A 17,891-nucleotide genomic window follows, 5' to 3' on the forward strand; every position below is an offset into this window, starting at 1 on the left:
CTGTTTTTAGACTTGGAGGAAAAGAGGAATATCATGAAGTATTTCAGTGTTAAAGCACTTAAGCAATGATACAGAGAAGATTAGCATGGCCTCTGCACAAGATTGACACACAAATTCATGAAGTGTTCCATAAATTTTACTGGCTGGAGGGCCATGCCCAGAGGGTAGTGGTTAATGGAGTTAAATCTAGCTGGCAACCCATTACAAGTGGTGTCCTCGAGGGGTCGGTTCTGGGGCCCATCTTGTTTAATATCTTCACTGATGACCTGGATGAGGGGATTGAATGTACCCTCAGACAGACACTGAGGCCTTGGAATGTGTCCAGAGAAGGACAACAAAACTGGTCTGGAGCACAAGTCTTACGAGGAGCGGCTCAGGGAGCTGGGATTGTTTAGCCTGGAGACTCAGGGGAGACCCCGTTGCACTCTACAACTTCCTGAAAGGAAAGGAGGGGTTTGGCCTCTTCTCCCAGGCAACAAACAGGACCTGAGGAAATGGCCGTAAGTCATATCCGTGGAAGTTTAAGCTAGATATAAGCAAGAACTTTTTCTCTCAGAGAGTGATCAGGCACTGGAATGGCTGCCCAGGGAGGTGGTGCAGTTGCCATCCCTGGCAGTGTTCTGGATGAGGAGCTACGAGCAGGATCGCTGCTGTTGCCTACACGAGTTCTGCTGCTCAGGACAAGGCAGGGAGAGGTGCTGGCTCAGGGCTGGACGTAGCGTGTGACTGGGGGCTATGCCCATAGAGCGGGACAGACAAGGAGCTGCTGATCACACTGCCTGCTTACAGAACTCTGCTTACAGGCATAATACGCCAGCCAACACATAGTTAAAATGACGTCTTGAGCACGCTTGTATAACACCCGTGTCCCAGCACCGCCTCCCTACCTTTGCTTCTGCCTGCAGGCTGGGAGCATGTTTATCCAGCTGTATCACAGCGTGAGCTCTCAGTGGGCTTTAGCAGGAAATCCTGCAGCAGCCTGGGCTCTGATCCCTTCACCTCAGCACAAAGCTTTCTTTTTTTGGCATTCCACGTGATTGCCCCGGTCTTGACTCAGCACTTTGCTGGCCCGGCAGCATTTAATGGTTTGGTTTCCCATCACCACCTCCTCCAGAAAAACAGCAGCTCAGAAAGGCCGCCATCTGCTCGGAGCGAGTGTGAAGTGCAGCTTTCATGCAGTTTAGATAGAAAGCCATTGTTTTAGAGCCGTGGCCATCGTGCTACCCCAGTAACAGCCGCAGCTGAAGCGCTCTGCTGCCAGGCTGTGCTGGGCAACGCTGTTTCTCCCACCATTTTTCCTTGTACTGAACTGTAAGCCGCCCTGTTACTTTAGCCCTACACCAGATGCTAATTTCACTCTGCTCTATTGCACATCACCCGATTTACTTGTTATGATATCTACCATCCCTCAGGGCCGCTGCACACAGAAAACCCACCCGCCCGCGGCACCGCGAGGGGCGCAACCGATCCGCCAACCGCGGGATCGAGCTCCGCCCGGCGCTTGGCGGCGCCGCCCTCCCCTCACATGACCGCTGTCGACGCTCTTGCCGCGCCCGCCCGCCCCTCGGCAGAGCCCCTGTGCCGGCACTATGGCCCCGCGCCGCCCCTACGGACTCGAGTTGTTGTCGCTGCTGCTGCTCGGAACCTGCGGTGAGCGGGGCGGTGCGGGGTGGGTGTGGGTGGGTGTGTATGGGTGCGGGTGCGTGCCGCTGTCCCTGGGGCCCGTGACGCGGCCGGTTGCCGTAGTGCCGTAGTGCGGGCGGGGGGGAGCGCGGCGGGGCCCAGCCGGACCGGGCGGCGCCTCCCAGGGTCGGAGCGGGGCGAGGAACCCGCTGCGTGAGGCCTAATGCAGCCACACGGCTGTGCGTGCAGAGGGGAAACGGACCTTACGGGGCTCCTGCTTGTCCTTCTGCTGGGGCAGAATAAAAAGCGAAATAAGGACGCTCTGATCGGGAGCCACAGCTCTGGGTGTGAAGCGCGGAGCTGCGGAGGGGCATCGCAGGCTTAAGGCAGGCTCCGTCCTGCCTATAGCCTGCCGTGTGACGGTGGGCTCTGCCGTCTCCAACGCTGTTATACAAGCAGGGTGAGAGGAGCTGGGATGTCGCTCCGTGCCATGAGGCTTTGGGGCCTCTGCTTTTCAAACGGTGTGCGATAAGCGTCGCAGTTCATACGGGGCATGAGGAACGTGTGCTTTCTTATGGCATCTGGAAGGAACCCCTACTGGGGAGGAAACACACCGATATCTGCTTTTACAGTTGCAGTTACTTGCTGTCAGCATAACTAAGTAGGCCAGGGTGTGCCTGGTCTGCCCTATGAACTTGCTTGGTGTGGCATTTCTCTTTGCTGTCCTATTTGGTAGCACCTATGCTGAAATATCCCCTTTGGAGAAGTTAGTTTCAAGCTGTTTTCCCTGCGGAGAGAGCACCTGTGTGTGTGTGTATGGGTTGCACTGGTTGCCCAAAGCTTTAGATTTGGCCACGTTCTTTCTGAAACGAGAAGCACTGGTGCACAGGTGCAGTATCAAATCCCTCCTCAGCTCAGAAGGGAAGGACTTTTAGTGTTGCTGGAACTCCAAACTGACTCTTGGCAACGAGTTCCGGTGCTACGTGGTAGCAGATTGCAAAGCTGTTATCTCTCGGTTGCACCATCCATCTCTGCACAAACAGTAACTGTTGTAAAAGCCACACTGCACCGTTGCTTTAACAACGTGCAGGCTCCTAGCCTAGGCATGAGACGTACTGCTTGGATCTGTTACCCTGCTTACTGAGAATCAGTAACTAAAGAAGTATGGCTGTTGTCAGGAGACTCTTAGGGCTTATTTAATAAGTTGTTCTGTGAGCTGTTGGGGACAGGGTGCGTGTTTATGTGCCTCCTGTAAATAAATAGAGTGTGGCTTGGGTTACTGAACGTGATGCTTAAGTGATATCATCAGGTGTTATGCTTGGTCGGGTGGGGTGATGTATGTGCTGCCATTGTTGAAGCTAGAACTCCTTGAGGTTTACTGCTTCAGGTTTAGAATAAACCATTTGAAAACCTTCATTTACTGCCTTGTCCTTAGTCTGAAGTGTTCTTACCACATAATAGTTCCATTAGGGTTCCAGCACTGATAAATTAATGGTGTGGTATTGAGCACAATTTGCTTCAGAGCCAACATGGTTAAGTTTCTCCTGGCTCTACCTCGGGTACTTCTTACTCTGAACAGCATCAACAATGCAGGCTGCACTTGAATGCTGTTAAAGCCAACTGTCTTGTGTGCGGAGCTTTGTGATGCTGGTGGAAGAGAGCCAGTATGGGGCAGGGAGGAAGTCCTTAATGTCAAGGTGATGCAAAGCGTGAAGTACTGTGGATTCTGTGTGTTGAGGGGTGGAAGACTTGAATGGCTATTGAAGAGAACTGTGCAATCGTAGTTACCATCACTTTAGGGAAACGAGCCTGACTAACATCAACCTTATGTTAGTCAGGAATGATGCTTCTAACGTTTCGATCCTGTCTGTTTTAGGGAACTGTGGCAGGCTGGGAATGCTGAACAAAACCAAATGAGAACTGGCTTTGGGGAAGTCTCTGTGTTGGGAGTCAGGCTGGGTTAAAAATCCAACTACAAGTTCTCTAAAACCTTGAATGAAATTTAACATCCGTGTCCTTTGAGCCAGAAATTGTAGAGATGCAATGAAAGCACACTGATCTGAGAGGTCAGCTGGAGTCGTGCCATTAATAAGACAACATGGAGACTCTGGTCGACAAGCACTGCATTGTTCTAAATGCTGTGCTTGTGCAGTTTGGTTTACTCAGTTTCAGCCAGCAGAAAGCTAAAGCTCATCTAATTTGTTGGCCTTGGTCAGGCAAGTAGACTATAAATTATCCTCTCAATTAGTATTTAGCATTGATGGTGGGCTTCCTAGTTTTAACATTTATTAGATATCTGGCTATCGGTTCAGTGTCTGACAAATAGAATCCAATCTGAAATCATGTACTACTTTGTAATGAGCATCAAGTCTATGTTTTAATAGCTAATAATTGTATCTTACAGGTTTTTTCCAGTCCTATGCAGTGGAAGTAGATGTAAAGGATGCCTCTAATGTTACATGCTTGTATGCACAATGGATGATGAAATTCTTGATAAAGTATGAAACAAACAGTAGCGATTATGTAAGTATTTGGAGGAACTCTTGTTGAGAACTGCATTTAGCATGAAATAAAACTATTTGATACATTTTGTATTTAGTTTATTGGCTTTCTTGATAAAGGTAAAAGATAAAAGCCTAAAATAATCATACTGATCTTGTGCAAGGCTCCATCTAACCCTGCCAGGTTTATAAGGCTGCCAGTGGGGACAAGTGGTTGTCTGAAAACAGTGCAAACTTTTTTCTTTTAGAAAAATACAAGCTTGGATTTGACACCCACCGTGACACACAACGGAAGCATCTGTGGCAGTGACACACAAGCTGCGCTTCTGGCAGTGCAGTTTGGAGATGGTCACTCTTGGAGCGTTAACTTCACCAAAAACAATGAAACTTACCGGGCTGAGTTTATCACGTTTACCTACAACACCAACGATACTGCTGTCTTTCCTGATGCTAGAAGACAAGGTAGCATTATCTTATGTCCCTGGCCTCGCCTGGCTTTTCAGTGCCTTATGCTGCTGTCGCTCATAGTACCTGTGTACTAGATGAGAGTACAGACTAGTTAGGTTAACTAGTGCCTTAAGTTAGTTTGCCTGGTGCCTTTAGGTGGATCAGAAAGGGAGGGATAACCATTTGAACAGGCGCGATGGGGGGTAGCTGCTAGCACGTTAAAGGTTGATTTCTGTGTGTTCACCTTCTATGTAGCAAAACAAAAAGCGTTAGGGTTTATGCATGTACTTAGTCCTATCAATATGGTGTTTTTTCTTGAACAAAGCCTTAGTGTTCTCCTTTCTAAAGACTTCTCTGTGTCACATCAGGTCAGAACACGTGGGTAAAACGTTTGAGAGAGGTTAGGATTGTTAGACTTCATTGCTGTTATTTCTTTGTCTTATGAATTATAGGAAATGTAACACTACCTGTAAATGTTCTTGTGGTAAACAAGGCGTTAAAATATCTGCTTTTATTTGTAGGACCAGTTACAATTGTTGTAAAGGATGGTATGCATCCAATTCAACTGAATAATGTCTTTGTGTGTCATCATACCACGTCTTTTGAAGCGGAAAATGTAACACAGATATTCTGGAATGTTACTATGCAGCCTTTTGTTCAGAATGGCACAATTGGTAAAAAAGGTGAGTGTTTCAAATTGTAAATGGGCTTTTTTTGCATGGCACGTGGTGCAGGGGTGAAGTCCAGTAACTACAAAAAATCCAAGAGTTCTAAGATTTGCCATGTAGAATAATACATATAGAATATATAGAATATATATGTATATATTCTTCAACTATTTCATTCCTTGTTCCTGGAAAAAAAGGAGATATCAATAGGGCACATCCAGTTGTGTAGTAATGGTAATGTTCCTGGCAGTATTCTAATAATGAGTGCATTTGAGGGTATTAGACACTCCAGAAATGCTGCAAACTACATCATTTGAGCTTACAGCTTTTTCAAGTGATTGCTTTCTGTTTTCAGTGGAAAATTCACTGTTCATTTTTTCATTAAAATAATACAAAGCCTGTGGTAGCCTGTTGTCTTGTAGTTCTACTAGACCAGCATATCATCCTGTTACATATGACACTGTTTACTTAAATTGCAACATATATCAGTTTTATAAGCTCTAACGTTTACTTTTGTGGATGTGTTTTGCTTCAGTGTATTAGAAGAACAGCATTGTTTGTTTACATGGATTTAAAATAGTGAGTTAACAGAATTTCTTAGAATAAATTGCAGCTGTTAATCACTTGGAGTACTGTGCCATAGGGCTGAGTTGGAGCCTCTTTGCTTGGTGATGAGCAGATTCGCATTGAACTTAGATTTCAACTTAGAAATGGGTATCTGTATCAAACTGACCCCTCAGCCATAGGCCTTAAAAAAAAGCCTTCATAACTGAAGTGGTGGTTCAACCTTCTTTTCAGAGTCCAGGTGTCATGCTGATACACCTACTGCTGCACCGACTGTTCTGCCTACTGTCGCCAATGTAACTACTGCATCTACCACCATTTCACCTGCTCCAACCGCCACTCCCAAACCTGTTGAGAATCCAGCCACAGGAAACTATTCTCTTAAAACTGGAAATAAAACTTGTCTTCTGGCTACTGTGGGGCTGCAGCTGAATATTTCCCAAGACAAGGTGCCTATCTTAATGTTTTTTAAGTTCGGAATAGAATCATAGAATGATTTGAGTTGTAAAGTACCTTAAAGCTCATCTAGTCCCAGCTCTTCCTTGCTGTGGGCAGGGACAGCTCCACCAGATTTGGCTGCCCAGGGCCCCACCCAACCAGCCTTGAAAGCCTCCAGGGATGGGGCATTCAGTTTCTCTGGGCAAGCTGTACCAATGCTTCATTTTAAAACAGTTACTGTTGGTCTTATTGCTACACAGTTTGGTCAGAGCTCTTTCCCCATCTTTCTTACGGGCTTCTTTTAAGTATTGGAAGGCTGCAGTAAGGTCTCTCAGGCCTTCTTTAGGCTGAACAACCCCTAGGCTAAACAAGCTTTTACATTCTTTACAGAACAAATCCTTAAGTCACAAAGATTCTCTTGTTTCAGATCTCATTTATATTGGAATCATACAACAACCCCAGATAGCTCAGCCTGTCTTTGTATCTCTAGTCCTCTGATTGCTTTCATAGTTACCTGTACTCACTCCAACAGATCTATGTCCTTATTGTGCTGGAGGACCCCAAAATGCAGTGCAGTACTCCAAACTGAGTCTCCCAAGAGTACTGCAGAGGGGAAGAATCACCTCTCTTGCCTTGTTGGCTGCACAACCCAGGATGCACTTGGCTTTCTAGGCTGCAGTTGTGCATTACTGGCTAATTTAAAGTTTTTCATTCATAAGTACCCCCTTTTCCTTTTCCAAGAAGCCGTCCTCAGCCTGTGCTGGTGTTTTAGATTGCCCTGATGTAGGTGCAGCACTTCTCTTTTGTCTGTGTTGGAGCTGATGAAGAAGAGCAGAAAGGTTGCTGTGTGTTTTGTTTTTTTTTAATGAAATGTGAGTGCAGAGTGTTTGCTTGGTGCACTACTGGTTGTCCAGAACTGCTTCCAAGTATACAAGACGCCTCTCTGACCATGGGATAATGCTGTGGTCTATCATGTAGTTAGCTGCAAACCCTTACCTTGATCAAACGTAACTGGTTACTAAGAGTACATATAAGATCATTGAAAGACTGGAACTTTCTTATGTTCTTGGGCCCTGCAGTTACTGTCTTTTCCCACAGAGGGAGCCAAAGCTAAGCAGCTAAGCTTTTCTTTTAGCTGCAGGAGGGGAAAATGCCCCGACCTTTCTTTTTATGTATTTATTAAGTGGAAGTGAAACTTCACAGGGCAGTTTGTCTCAGTGTTAGCAGCATGTAAAGTAACTCAAGCAGCTTTGGTTAGGTAGCAGCTCGACTTTGTGCTGTCTTCTATATTATATGCTCTTCAAGCTTAAGACTGCTGCTAAATGAAATGATAGATTCATGATAGATGCAAGTTAGCTGAGTTTCTTTGACACGGTATGTATGTGTTTCAGCCTCTTCTGATCAACATCGATCCGAAAACAACTCATGCGGATGGGACGTGTGGTAACACATCAGCTACTCTGAAATTGAATGATGGAAATAGGACGTTAATTGATTTCACGTTCATTGTTGTAAGTAACTTCTACTAGTTTCTGCTTTAACAGCATTGCGTGATGAGCATTTGTGGTAAAGTCCTGCAACTTGCTGCTGATAAGCTGTTTCCATATGGGAAGTGAGACTGGTTAGCTGACTGCCTTTTGCCTCAGGGCAAAAGGGTATTTGGGATGAGGTTGTGGGGAAATGTAGGACTGCGGTAAATGTACTAAACTTCGGAAACGTGTTATTAAAATTGAAAATGCAAAATGACACACTGACAGTTGGTTCTTGTTAAACAGAATGCAAGTACAAGTGTACAAAAATTTTATCTGAAAGAGGTGAATGTTACACTACTCAACCATCTGAATGGTTCTGGTAAGTGATGCCTACATTTAAAGTGAATGTAAACTTCAGTTTTTACATTGAATCGTGTACTTCTGATCAAAATACTGCTCATGCTTACTGTTACTTCCTACACCTTAATCTTTTAGCTGATATGAACAAGAGTAACAAACAAATAATCACAGGGGTTATTTGAAACAACAGCGTAGGGTTGTACTGAGGCTTCTGTCAACAGAACCTCCTTTTGATAAACATAAATTGAGAAGGCTTCTCTTACGTTACAGTTCTCAGTAACGTTATATTCTGAGGTACAAAATAAGTGTTGTCAACTCTGAAACTTTCTGTTTTTCTTAAGCCAGCTGTTGTCTTTGCTTGAAAATGGTATGGTATCTTCCTGCCACTTCTGCTCAACACTGGAGAGGAGTCCAGTCCTTCAAAAACTCAAGCATACGTTTTTCTTCCAAATCAGAAATAGAAATATATTTTTAAGTTGGTGACAATTACTGCAGTTAAAAGAGCACTAAAGTGCCTGCACTACTTCTGTGTTAGGATGAGTGAAGGTCTGAGAAAAGCCTAATGTCATATTTATATGGAGGATAGGCTAAAGCTAAGTATTATAATATCTGAAAGAAGCCAGGCAGTGAAAGTAAGCAGTCAAACTCAAGACTGCTTTGTATTTTAGAGTAGCCAAACCTGAAAAACTGGTACATTTAGATCCAGCTCCTCAATCCCATGAATGTATTGGCGTGTTTCTTGTACTTAAAATAGGCATGGAAATCTCCTTTTTTTTCCCCTTTCTTTAGTCATTTTAAGTGCAGATAACAACAACTTCAGCAAATGGGATGCTTCCCTTGGTAATTCTTACATGTGCCGTAAGGAGCAAACTCTTGAGATTAACGAAGACCTTCAAGTACATACTTTTAACCTATGGGTTCAACCATTCCTTGTGAAAGAAAACAAGTTCTCAATAGGTAAGTTATTTTATCTGTGTGCTAATTCTTGAAATGCTTGTAAATTTCTCACTTGCTAAAAAGTACCAGAGCTGGCCATAAGTACTTCTTATTTTTTTTGAAGCTTTCGCTTTCTTTGTATACATGAAATGAAACTTCTAAGGCTGACATTCTGGTTCAGGGAAGGTTGTCAGCTTTATTCTCAATATGATTTTATAAAAACAAGCAGAAAGAACAGGTCTACTAAGCACATTGGTTCCCCTCTTGAAGGAGCTAGAGGCACTGAAGGGGGTCTTAGAATTGGCTTGCATAATGGGTTAGAAAACTTATGACATCTTAGCATATAGAATATTGAACCTATAAGAAAATGGGAAAAAAAAATAAAAGTGAACTTTAACATCTTCAGGCAATTCTTTAGACCTACTGGTCTAAAAATGGTCTAAATGTTCCTAGGGAATACTTCTTTTTTCCACAGCACTGCTAACAGCTTCTTCTGGAAACAGTCTTCTATATGCAGGACCAAAGAAACATTCTAAGATGCTGTTTCCTTCATTATCCTAGTTGTGTTTGGGGAAGAGTGGAGAGATTTAAATGAACTTCTTAATAATCTTTAGCATATAGTCCTTGTGTTTCATAACAGTACTTGCAGTTTAATCTGTAGATGTATAATCTGGGTGTAGATTTTTGAGCTCTTTATTCCATGGGGAGTAGTAAGTTGTCTCCCCAGGCTGTGTGCAGTGTGACTAGTATTTATCATCAAATGCTCTGAGGAGTTACAGTACCGTTTCACCCTGTATTTCTAGTCGCAGTTAGCTGCTTCTTCTGCCTAACAATTAATGGTCTCACTGTAACATACCTCAGTACGTTCTCAACACTGAATCCAGGCGACTTAGTTTTTAATCAGTAAACGTACCAGGCTTGCTTCAAGCATGAAATAGATGAGCTTTTTTCTGGCTAGGCAGTAGAAGAATAGCTCTCCCTTGTTTGTACAGACTTTGTGCACATGAATGCTCATATACCAAGACAGTACTTTAGCTTGTTAGATTATCAAATGTACAGAACAATTATAATCCTTAACATATGCTAGAAATACCTATGAGAACTCTGCAGTTTGTTCTTTCTTAGTACAAACCTCTGAAAATACTGATTTTGTTCATCTTCATGTTAAGGAAAATAGGTTTTTATACCACACTTGGCGAGTATTCTGTCTTTATTTATTTCTTGTTGCAACCTTTTTCTTATCTACAGCCCAGGAGTGTTCGCTGGATGATGACACCATTCTAATCCCAATTGTAGTTGGAGCTGCACTTGCTGGCTTGATTGTCATTATAGTGATTGCTTACATAATTGGCAGAAGGAAAAGCTATGCTGGATACCAAACTTTGTGAATCAAAATGTAATCACTGTTCTGATTTCACCCTTAATGAAGCAAGTGCAAGTTCCGAAGTCCAAAAAAGCCCCGAAACTTAACAACTAAATACTAGCCGCAGCTAATTGGAGTTGGGAAGCAAAGGGAGGATGTTTGTCTCAGATGAAGCAGAACTTCATTTTTAGTTTTCCAGCTCCAAGAAGATGACGTGAGTCTCATAGCTGTTCTGAAGATGGCAGATACCGCTACTGCATAAATGATTAGGCTAAGGATTTCATTTTGAACTAAACCTTGAAATGTTTAGGGTTTATTTTTTCTTTTCATAAATTGTAGCCTGAAATAGAGCACGTTCTAAGCCGATGTTCATTGGGCAAATTACAGCATTGCATAGGATTTGTACTTGCTTCTCTCCTCTGCATTCCTTAGTTGTTGTCATATTTGTGGGTTAAGTTGGCAGCGTTAGTCACCGTGTTGACTCGCATAGTACTTACCACGGATTGTGTGATGCCCAGTAACAGCTTTGTTTTCCATACAGTTAAACTTCAGGCTGGTGTCTGAGGGATTTTTTTTGAAGTGGCAGCAGTAACGTACTTAGCTTTGATGGAGTTTGAGTAGTTTCTTCCTGCCTCGGTGGTTTTGGGAGCCATCCCCATACCATGGCTGTACATACAAAGTGGGTAACCTATCCCTGCCAGGTGGAGGATGTGTTGGAAGAATTTGGTGCAGTTTCCAAGTGCTTTTCAAAAAAAAAAGTGGGCTTTTTTGTTTTCTTTCTTTTTATGAATTATTAGGCATGAATTCTTCATCATGGCAATCCCCTGAAATATTCAACTGAGGCAGAATTCTGCTAAATTCATGCAGGTTTTGGGTTTTTGTTTTTTTTTTTTGCTGGCATCAATTTAAAGGGAATAACTGTTCTAAATAGTCCAGAACTTTAAAGTGCACTTAACTTTATACTTTGCACAGAACTGGTCTATCTTATCTTATTGCTTTGAATGACCATTGTAACTTCAAGGATGCTTTTGTTCAATGAGCCAGTATCTGTTGCTGCAACTTGAGTTGTCTTTAAGTCTTCATCTCGAATGGTTCTCTGCTAATCGAAATCCACATTATAACCTTCTGCCATTGACATGCTCAGTGTGTAATGTACTTTCTGTTTGACTGTGTGCTGTGTAGCTTTTATCAATGTTAAGAATGCAAAAGCCAAACAAGTCTGAGATGGACCCACTACACCTATTTTTCCTGCTGTGTGGAAAGGCCGACTAGTTTAAATATACAGTGCAGGTGGACTGTCCTTACGCTGCAGCTCTATAGAGATTAACCATTGCTGCGACCTTTTTCTGTCCTCTTTGTGCTGTAGTAGTTTTTATTGCATGGGAAAAAAAGTTTTCTAAACAACGTGTGACTTTTTACTTATGTCATAACACAAGCTGCTTAAACTAGTCATTTAACAAACATAGTTGTCTCCTTTAGAATGAGTTTAGCCTGCAACAAAGCCGGTTTCGTGTTTTATTAGTGTTTTCTAGGGCTGTAGAGATGTCTGTGGCATGTTTGTATACAAACCACTTCTTTCAGTAACGTTCTTTGGGTGAAAGTTTTCATCATACCACTAGCTAAGGAAGCAAGAATGGGTGGATAAAGCTTGCTATAGCTTGTAGCCTACAGCTTGAATTTTGCATCAGTTACTGGAAATCGTTTTAATGAAAGTGGGGAACGCCTGTAAGCTTAATCTCAAAACAGACTTCAAGGCTTTACTTTTTAATTAAAAAAATATCAACTAGTGGCTCTAATGATTTTTCATGTTAATATATCCTTAAATGCAGAAGTTCGTATCAATTTTTTTAGCATTTTACTGACTGATGTTCAGTGTCACCAGATATATATGTACGCTCATGTCGGGGAGTAGTCACCACACTGTCCTCATCTGATCGTGTGAGGTTTTGAGCTGTGTATGGTTTCTAAGTGATGAAATAGAAGATGGCAGTGCTTTGCAGTAGAAAGCCAACAAAACTAAATGCCTCCTTGCACAAACCTGGAAGCTGATCTCCATCTCCGAGTCTATTGGTGCCAAGATTAAAGTACTCCTAGACCGATGTGCAGTTACCTGGTTCTAAAACGTCTCAGTTTCGCCTGATTGCCTGTTGTTATAAAACCACCAGTTTTTCTGTCTGTGTTGCTCCATAGGGAATTGTCAACCTGCTCAACCTGTGCTCTAAATAATAAAGATTGTTCTGTTTCTTAAGGAAACTTGTTCATACTTTTTAACCAATTTGAAAGCAGACATCTTGTATTATCTTTTCTAAAAGAAAATAAATGAGCGAGGCCAACTTTAATCAGTCTATACCTGAGATTCTGTTGTATGACTTGTGAAAGCGCTCCTCAGAGAGTCCTCGGTTGCCTGTGTCTTAAACGTTCTGCTTTTCAGCACATTCTGAAGTGTGCTTGGGTGCAATCATCTAACAGAAGACAACTTGAGAACTAATTGAAACACCACAGGACTGGTTGTAAACTATTTTGGCAATTGCAGCTCCTTCCAGACAAGATACCTTCCTCATGTGATTTTTGCAAGCTGTCTTAAGCTGATGTACAGCTGTGAAAAGTTCAGCTCTTCTTTTTGCAGTCATCCTAGGAAGTAAAGCAAGTCCCTGCATTTATTGAGAATGGGAAAGCATTAGGGGCCTTCTGGGAGCTGGTTAGCAGCTTCATCCTCCAAGGGAGAAGCAGTGTGATCCTGGCTGTGCTGCCAGATCTTCTGGTGGTAATACTACTCAGTGCTTTGTATTTTCTGCAGCAGGAGACATTAGTCTTCCCTTTACCGTTACCTGTATTTTGAACACTGATGATGAGGCAGGAGGAACAAGTGCCATGTAATGCTATACCTTCCTCCTTGATTCTAGTCTGCACTGCATATATAGTCATTATACTTACCTCCTTGTTTGCTACCTGGAGACTTGCAGTAGGTGTTGCGAGTTAGCAACACAACGCAGGGGCTAAGCTGACCTCTCCATCTCCCACAGTAGGTACCCACACAAGGGAAGCCTGCACATCATGGTGTACTAGGGACAGTAGCAATGAATGTGCAGTAATATACAGATAGCAGCTTTTCATCAAAGGAGTTGATAGAACTAGGAGTCTGTATGATGTTCCAGGAGGGGGGCTATTGCTGCTATACTTTGGGGAGGGGCGGAGGACAAAGACAAGTGTCTTAATGTCCTGGCGGGGAGAGGATAACTGTTCTAAATAAGTAGAGCATGGTCATGATATTAAGTGTATTAAAATGCATTTCTTTTTCAAACTTGCCCTTTTTCTATTTAGCTGAAGACTGCAGCCCAGAGGTGGACTACTTCATTGTACCTATAGCAGTAGGAGCAGCTTTGGGAGGATTAGTTGTCCTAGTAATTATGGCTTACTTTTTGGGCCACAAGAAGCACGATAATGCTGGATACGAGCAGTTTTGAAATGGGAAAGTTTTTAACTTTCTTGAAGTAAATGACTAAATCTGAACTAAAAGACTTGGAGCAGCAGCTCTGCCCAGTCAAACTGCTTACTAAAGCCTAGCAACTGCCTAAGAACTGATGTGGAATTCATTGTTGTGGTTTATATTATTTTCTTTACAAATAGCACAGAGTGCATCCGTGGTCATAATCAACTGATGAACTGATCGCTTTTTCTCTAGAATACCACACATCAAATTTCAGAGCTGTAAAGACACACAGTGGCATTATATGAATAAACATGGTTTTGTTCTGGACTGTGGAAACGGCATTTGATGTGCACTTGTGGATGTTGAGTATTAATGTATATAATCTGCCATACACTGCAGTTTGTTTCAATTATTATTGACTGTGCCTTATATACAGTTTACTAAATGTTATAACCGTACTCAAAGATACCAAGATTTCTGGTCTTTTAGCTTAAAGATGCCATGGTAGTTGTCCTCATTAACTTATTCAGCTGGTGAATGAATGCCTGCATTCCTCCAATGGAAAAAGAAAATAAAACAAAGCTAACAAGAAAAAGGGCTATTAGTTGCATCTCGTAATTGTAATTAAAAGGGAAGGTGACTTTTCACATCAGGCCCAAAAATCTTGGTAGCCAAAATTTCTGGTTATTTTGAACATCTGTTCAATGAAATGGCTAAAATTCGCCCCCCGTTCGTACGGCCTAAATGTGGAGGTGTGCATTGTCCAGTTGTGTCAGATGCTTCTCAGAAGCTCCTAACGCTTGTGCAGCAGCAACACATGGATATGTGTCAGCCAACAGCAGTGGCAAACTTAAAGAGAGGTGAAAGATGGGATGTTCTTGGTATCAAACATTAAACCTTTTTGTACTGTTAGTTAGTGTCTTGCAACAGTGCTGTATTGTAATACGTGTTACAGCAATTGCCTTCCTTTAAAGAAGACAAAAAGGGAATTTCTTTTGCTGTCTGCTGGGCACCTTTCATCCCTAGCAAGTTCTTTTGTAGTAATAGCCCATTATCCAGCATGTAGTAATTAAATTGCAGATGTTGATCTCCAGTGATCTGAGGTGCCTGAACTCATAGCACAATTGAAGCTTCCTCTTTTGAGGTGCTTCAATACTTTCTTCAGCAGTCAGAATGACTTCACTTAGCTCATGGTGTGAGATACACATTTTGTTCCTTTTTCCCCACTTTGGAGCATTGCTCAGCTTGGCAGTAGGTGCCTTCAGCTTTGCCGGAGCTCAGTGTTCTTAGGTGCTGAGTTTCCATGTGCTCTTGCTTTCCTACCTCTGAACAAAAGGCCTTACACAGCCTTTCTTGGAAAGCTGTGGTGCTGGTGACTTCCCATCACCGAGGCTGATTCAGATGCTCAGATAGCTTAAATACTCACTTAACAGCTGATAACTTTTGGCAAAGTGTGGTGCTTGCTCTGTTCTAATATAAACACAAGCAAAAAAGCAAAGCAACAACCTGCTGTAAAAGCAGAAAGCCAATCACCTTTGCCACCTTTGCAGTGCTGGAGCAGCGTGCTGACATGGTATCTCATCTTATGGAGTGTTTCTTCTTGGCACAGAGCTCTGCTCTGTCTTGAAATGGGTGCAGATGCTAAGCCCTGCTTCTGTGAGTGCTCATGGTGCACCATGGAGTTCAGAATGAGTTCCCAGTGTTGGTCACTAATGCTTGCTCTGAGTGATTGCGTCACTCAGGGGTTCATTGCATCCTTTCCAGCTGGTGTATTGAAAGCTATTGTAGTATTACAGCTGTCTCCTCTTTGTTCTCTTTGGTTGGTTTCGGTCAGACCTGCATCATTCTCTGCCAACATCGATAACACTTTTCTTGTATTTGTATTGAAAATAAATAAAGTTACTCACCCAAAAGATGGTCCCTCGGTGTTTTCCATTCCATGCTTTCAACACATGTCCCTGGGCTGTCCTTTGGATTCCTCAGGAGTTGGTTTGATGCCTGTTAGCCGTCTGTGTGTCCAAAGCCTTGAGAAATGGCGGTGGCTGGGGGGTCTGGGGAGTCTTTTGGTAAGGCAGCACTGTGCCAGCCTGTGTTTTATGTCACTTTATTGCTGTTAACTGAGTTGTGAGTGGCCAGTGTGCAGAAATCGCAAATGACATGGGTAGTACATGTTTAAAGAATCTGCTCAATGCTGGTTTGACTTCAAATATATTACGTATGTAATACGATGTTCTTGGAAACGTTAAGTGTCTTTGCTCCTTGCTTTACTTGGTTTCTGATGCTCGGTTTCCTTTACTAATTTGTTCTCACTTCCCTTTCTTGTTTTTTGTTTGTTTTCTTGTTCTTTCTGCAGCTGAAGAATGCTTTGCTGATTCTGACCTCAACTTTCTTATCCCAATCGCAGTTGGCATGGCACTTGGCTTCCTTATCATTCTTGTCTTTATATCTTATATCATTGGAAGAAGAAAAAGTCGTACTGGCTATCAGTCTGTATAATCTCTTAATTAATTCTCTGCTGCCACCCCTGTGCTCTTCTCCTGACCCGTCCCTTTAAAAACAAACCAAACGTTGGTAGGTTTTTTTAATTAAAAACTACATCACAACAAAATAATACGGCATGAGATGAATTGGAAAATGTACTTGAAGCTGCCCTGTGGTTGTTGGAGCAAGTGTTCTGAGCACCATAGAAGTGAGTGGGGTTACGTGTGTCCATGTGAGAGATGCGGTTGACTACAGCTGGCACTGAGAGACCTTCCTTCTGTTCTTTAGTCCTTTTATATGAGAACACTTCTAGTTGTGTACAGCTATCAGATATTGATAGAGCTAAAACCACGTGATAAAGGTGTGAATGCTGCACTGAGAAGGATTGTTCGTGCTGTGGGAAAATGAAAACAAAGCTCGCGGTGCTTCTGTCTGGAACTTGGCTTGTGGCTGTTGTCTTCTTTCATCGTTTAGCAGCTTGTTCCTGTGAACCAGTCTGAATTTCCTCCTGAATGTAAAGGTGGTACCTTGCTAATAAATCAACCTACTCTGAGGAGAACATCTGCTCTCCTAGTAAATTCATGTGTTTAAGATGAGTATGGAGAGGCTGACTGCTGATGTGTGTGCAATTGCTTTGCACTGGTGTGCCTGTAACTCCCCTATTTGCTGAGACTCAGTCTTAGAGAGCTCTCGCTGCTCAGAAAAGCCAGAGGTCCACTAAAGTACACGGTTTGTGTTGCTTTCTTTGACTGTCTTCTCCTTTTTGTTCTGAACTCAGTTGTGGAATGAGGATGGGAGGGTGTAACCTCACTGATAGCAGCTTGCCTTGGCCCTGGCTGTGTGCTAAAAAGGACTTGTGAGAAGAGCAGGCAGCACTGGTCCCCAGCAAAAGGGTTGGGTGTTCTGAGGATGGAGAGCGCGTTGTGCCGAGATCCCTGCAGTTTCACAGGCAAAAAGGGGAACGCTGAAAAGCTGCAATCTAGGAAGTTATTTATAGGATCAATCCGGCTTTAACCTCCTAATTATTACTCTCTCAGACTAAATTTTGAAGCGGGTAAGAGCACAAGAGGTGTGAGAAATTGTGAGCGTAAAGCAGATACTCTGTAGTAAAGAAAGTGACTTGTAAAGGAAAAGAGCACCTGACTTGTCCAAAGCTGCTTTCAGTGTCCTTTCTTTTCCAGTTCTGTGTTCCATACCAGAACTGTACTAAGACAGAAGCTCATGGTCTGTGGCTGAGTGCTGCTTTGCTCCCACCGGTGTGCGTTGGTCAGTCGGAGGTGGCTCTTGGAGCTGCCTGGAGTTAGCAGTGATGGGCCCCTTGGTGGAATGGCCGCTCTGTGCTGCAGCAGGTGCATTGTGGCTGTGGCTCCATGCTCAGGTTGTAGATCAAACTGTTTTTAAGCAGTAGCTTTTGCTGAATGGTCAGCTGTGATACCATATTGTGATACTTCTCTGCACTGAGCTTCCCAGCTCTTTGGCTCTGGGAACTTACCGGTGCTTGGGATTCACTGCTTGCGGTACTCGCAGCTGTGGAGATTGGTCCCCTGTGAGCAGCAAAGAGGCTGAAGTCACAAATCTCACTCGAGTTTTAAGAATGACACCATAGAG

The 17,891-nt window shown here is 43.1% G+C and overlaps 1 protein-coding gene and 1 pseudogene across 3 annotated transcripts; both read left to right on the forward strand.

Annotated features, from left to right (window-relative positions):
* Positions 1 to 36: 36 nt before the first annotated feature.
* On the forward strand, positions 37 to 137 carry LOC116653445 (annotated as a pseudogene).
* A 1,378-nt stretch (positions 138 to 1,515) lies between these two features.
* LAMP2 (lysosomal associated membrane protein 2) lies at positions 1,516 to 16,842 on the forward strand. 3 transcript variants are annotated; one of them, XM_015860728.2, is made up of 9 exons: positions 1,516 to 1,650; positions 4,028 to 4,146; positions 4,373 to 4,586; positions 5,093 to 5,254; positions 6,038 to 6,252; positions 7,633 to 7,752; positions 8,017 to 8,092; positions 8,863 to 9,030; positions 16,156 to 16,842. In XM_015860728.2, the coding sequence occupies exons 1-9, from the start codon at positions 1,590 to 1,592 to the stop codon at positions 16,296 to 16,298; spliced, it is 1,278 nt and encodes a 425-aa protein (XP_015716214.1). In that variant the 5' UTR covers positions 1,516 to 1,589; the 3' UTR covers positions 16,299 to 16,842. The 3 variants fall into 3 exon arrangements, with proteins under 3 accessions (XP_015716214.1, XP_015716213.1, XP_015716215.1); XM_015860727.1 differs by lacking the exon at positions 16,156 to 16,842 and adding an exon at positions 13,694 to 14,379; XM_015860729.2 differs by lacking the exon at positions 16,156 to 16,842 and adding an exon at positions 10,258 to 12,719.
* The last annotated feature ends 1,049 nt before the right edge of the window (positions 16,843 to 17,891 follow it).

The sequence above is a fragment of the Coturnix japonica genome, chromosome 4, assembly GCF_001577835.2.
Source record: "Coturnix japonica isolate 7356 chromosome 4, Coturnix japonica 2.1, whole genome shotgun sequence".
Lineage (NCBI taxonomy): Eukaryota > Metazoa > Chordata > Aves > Galliformes > Phasianidae > Coturnix > Coturnix japonica.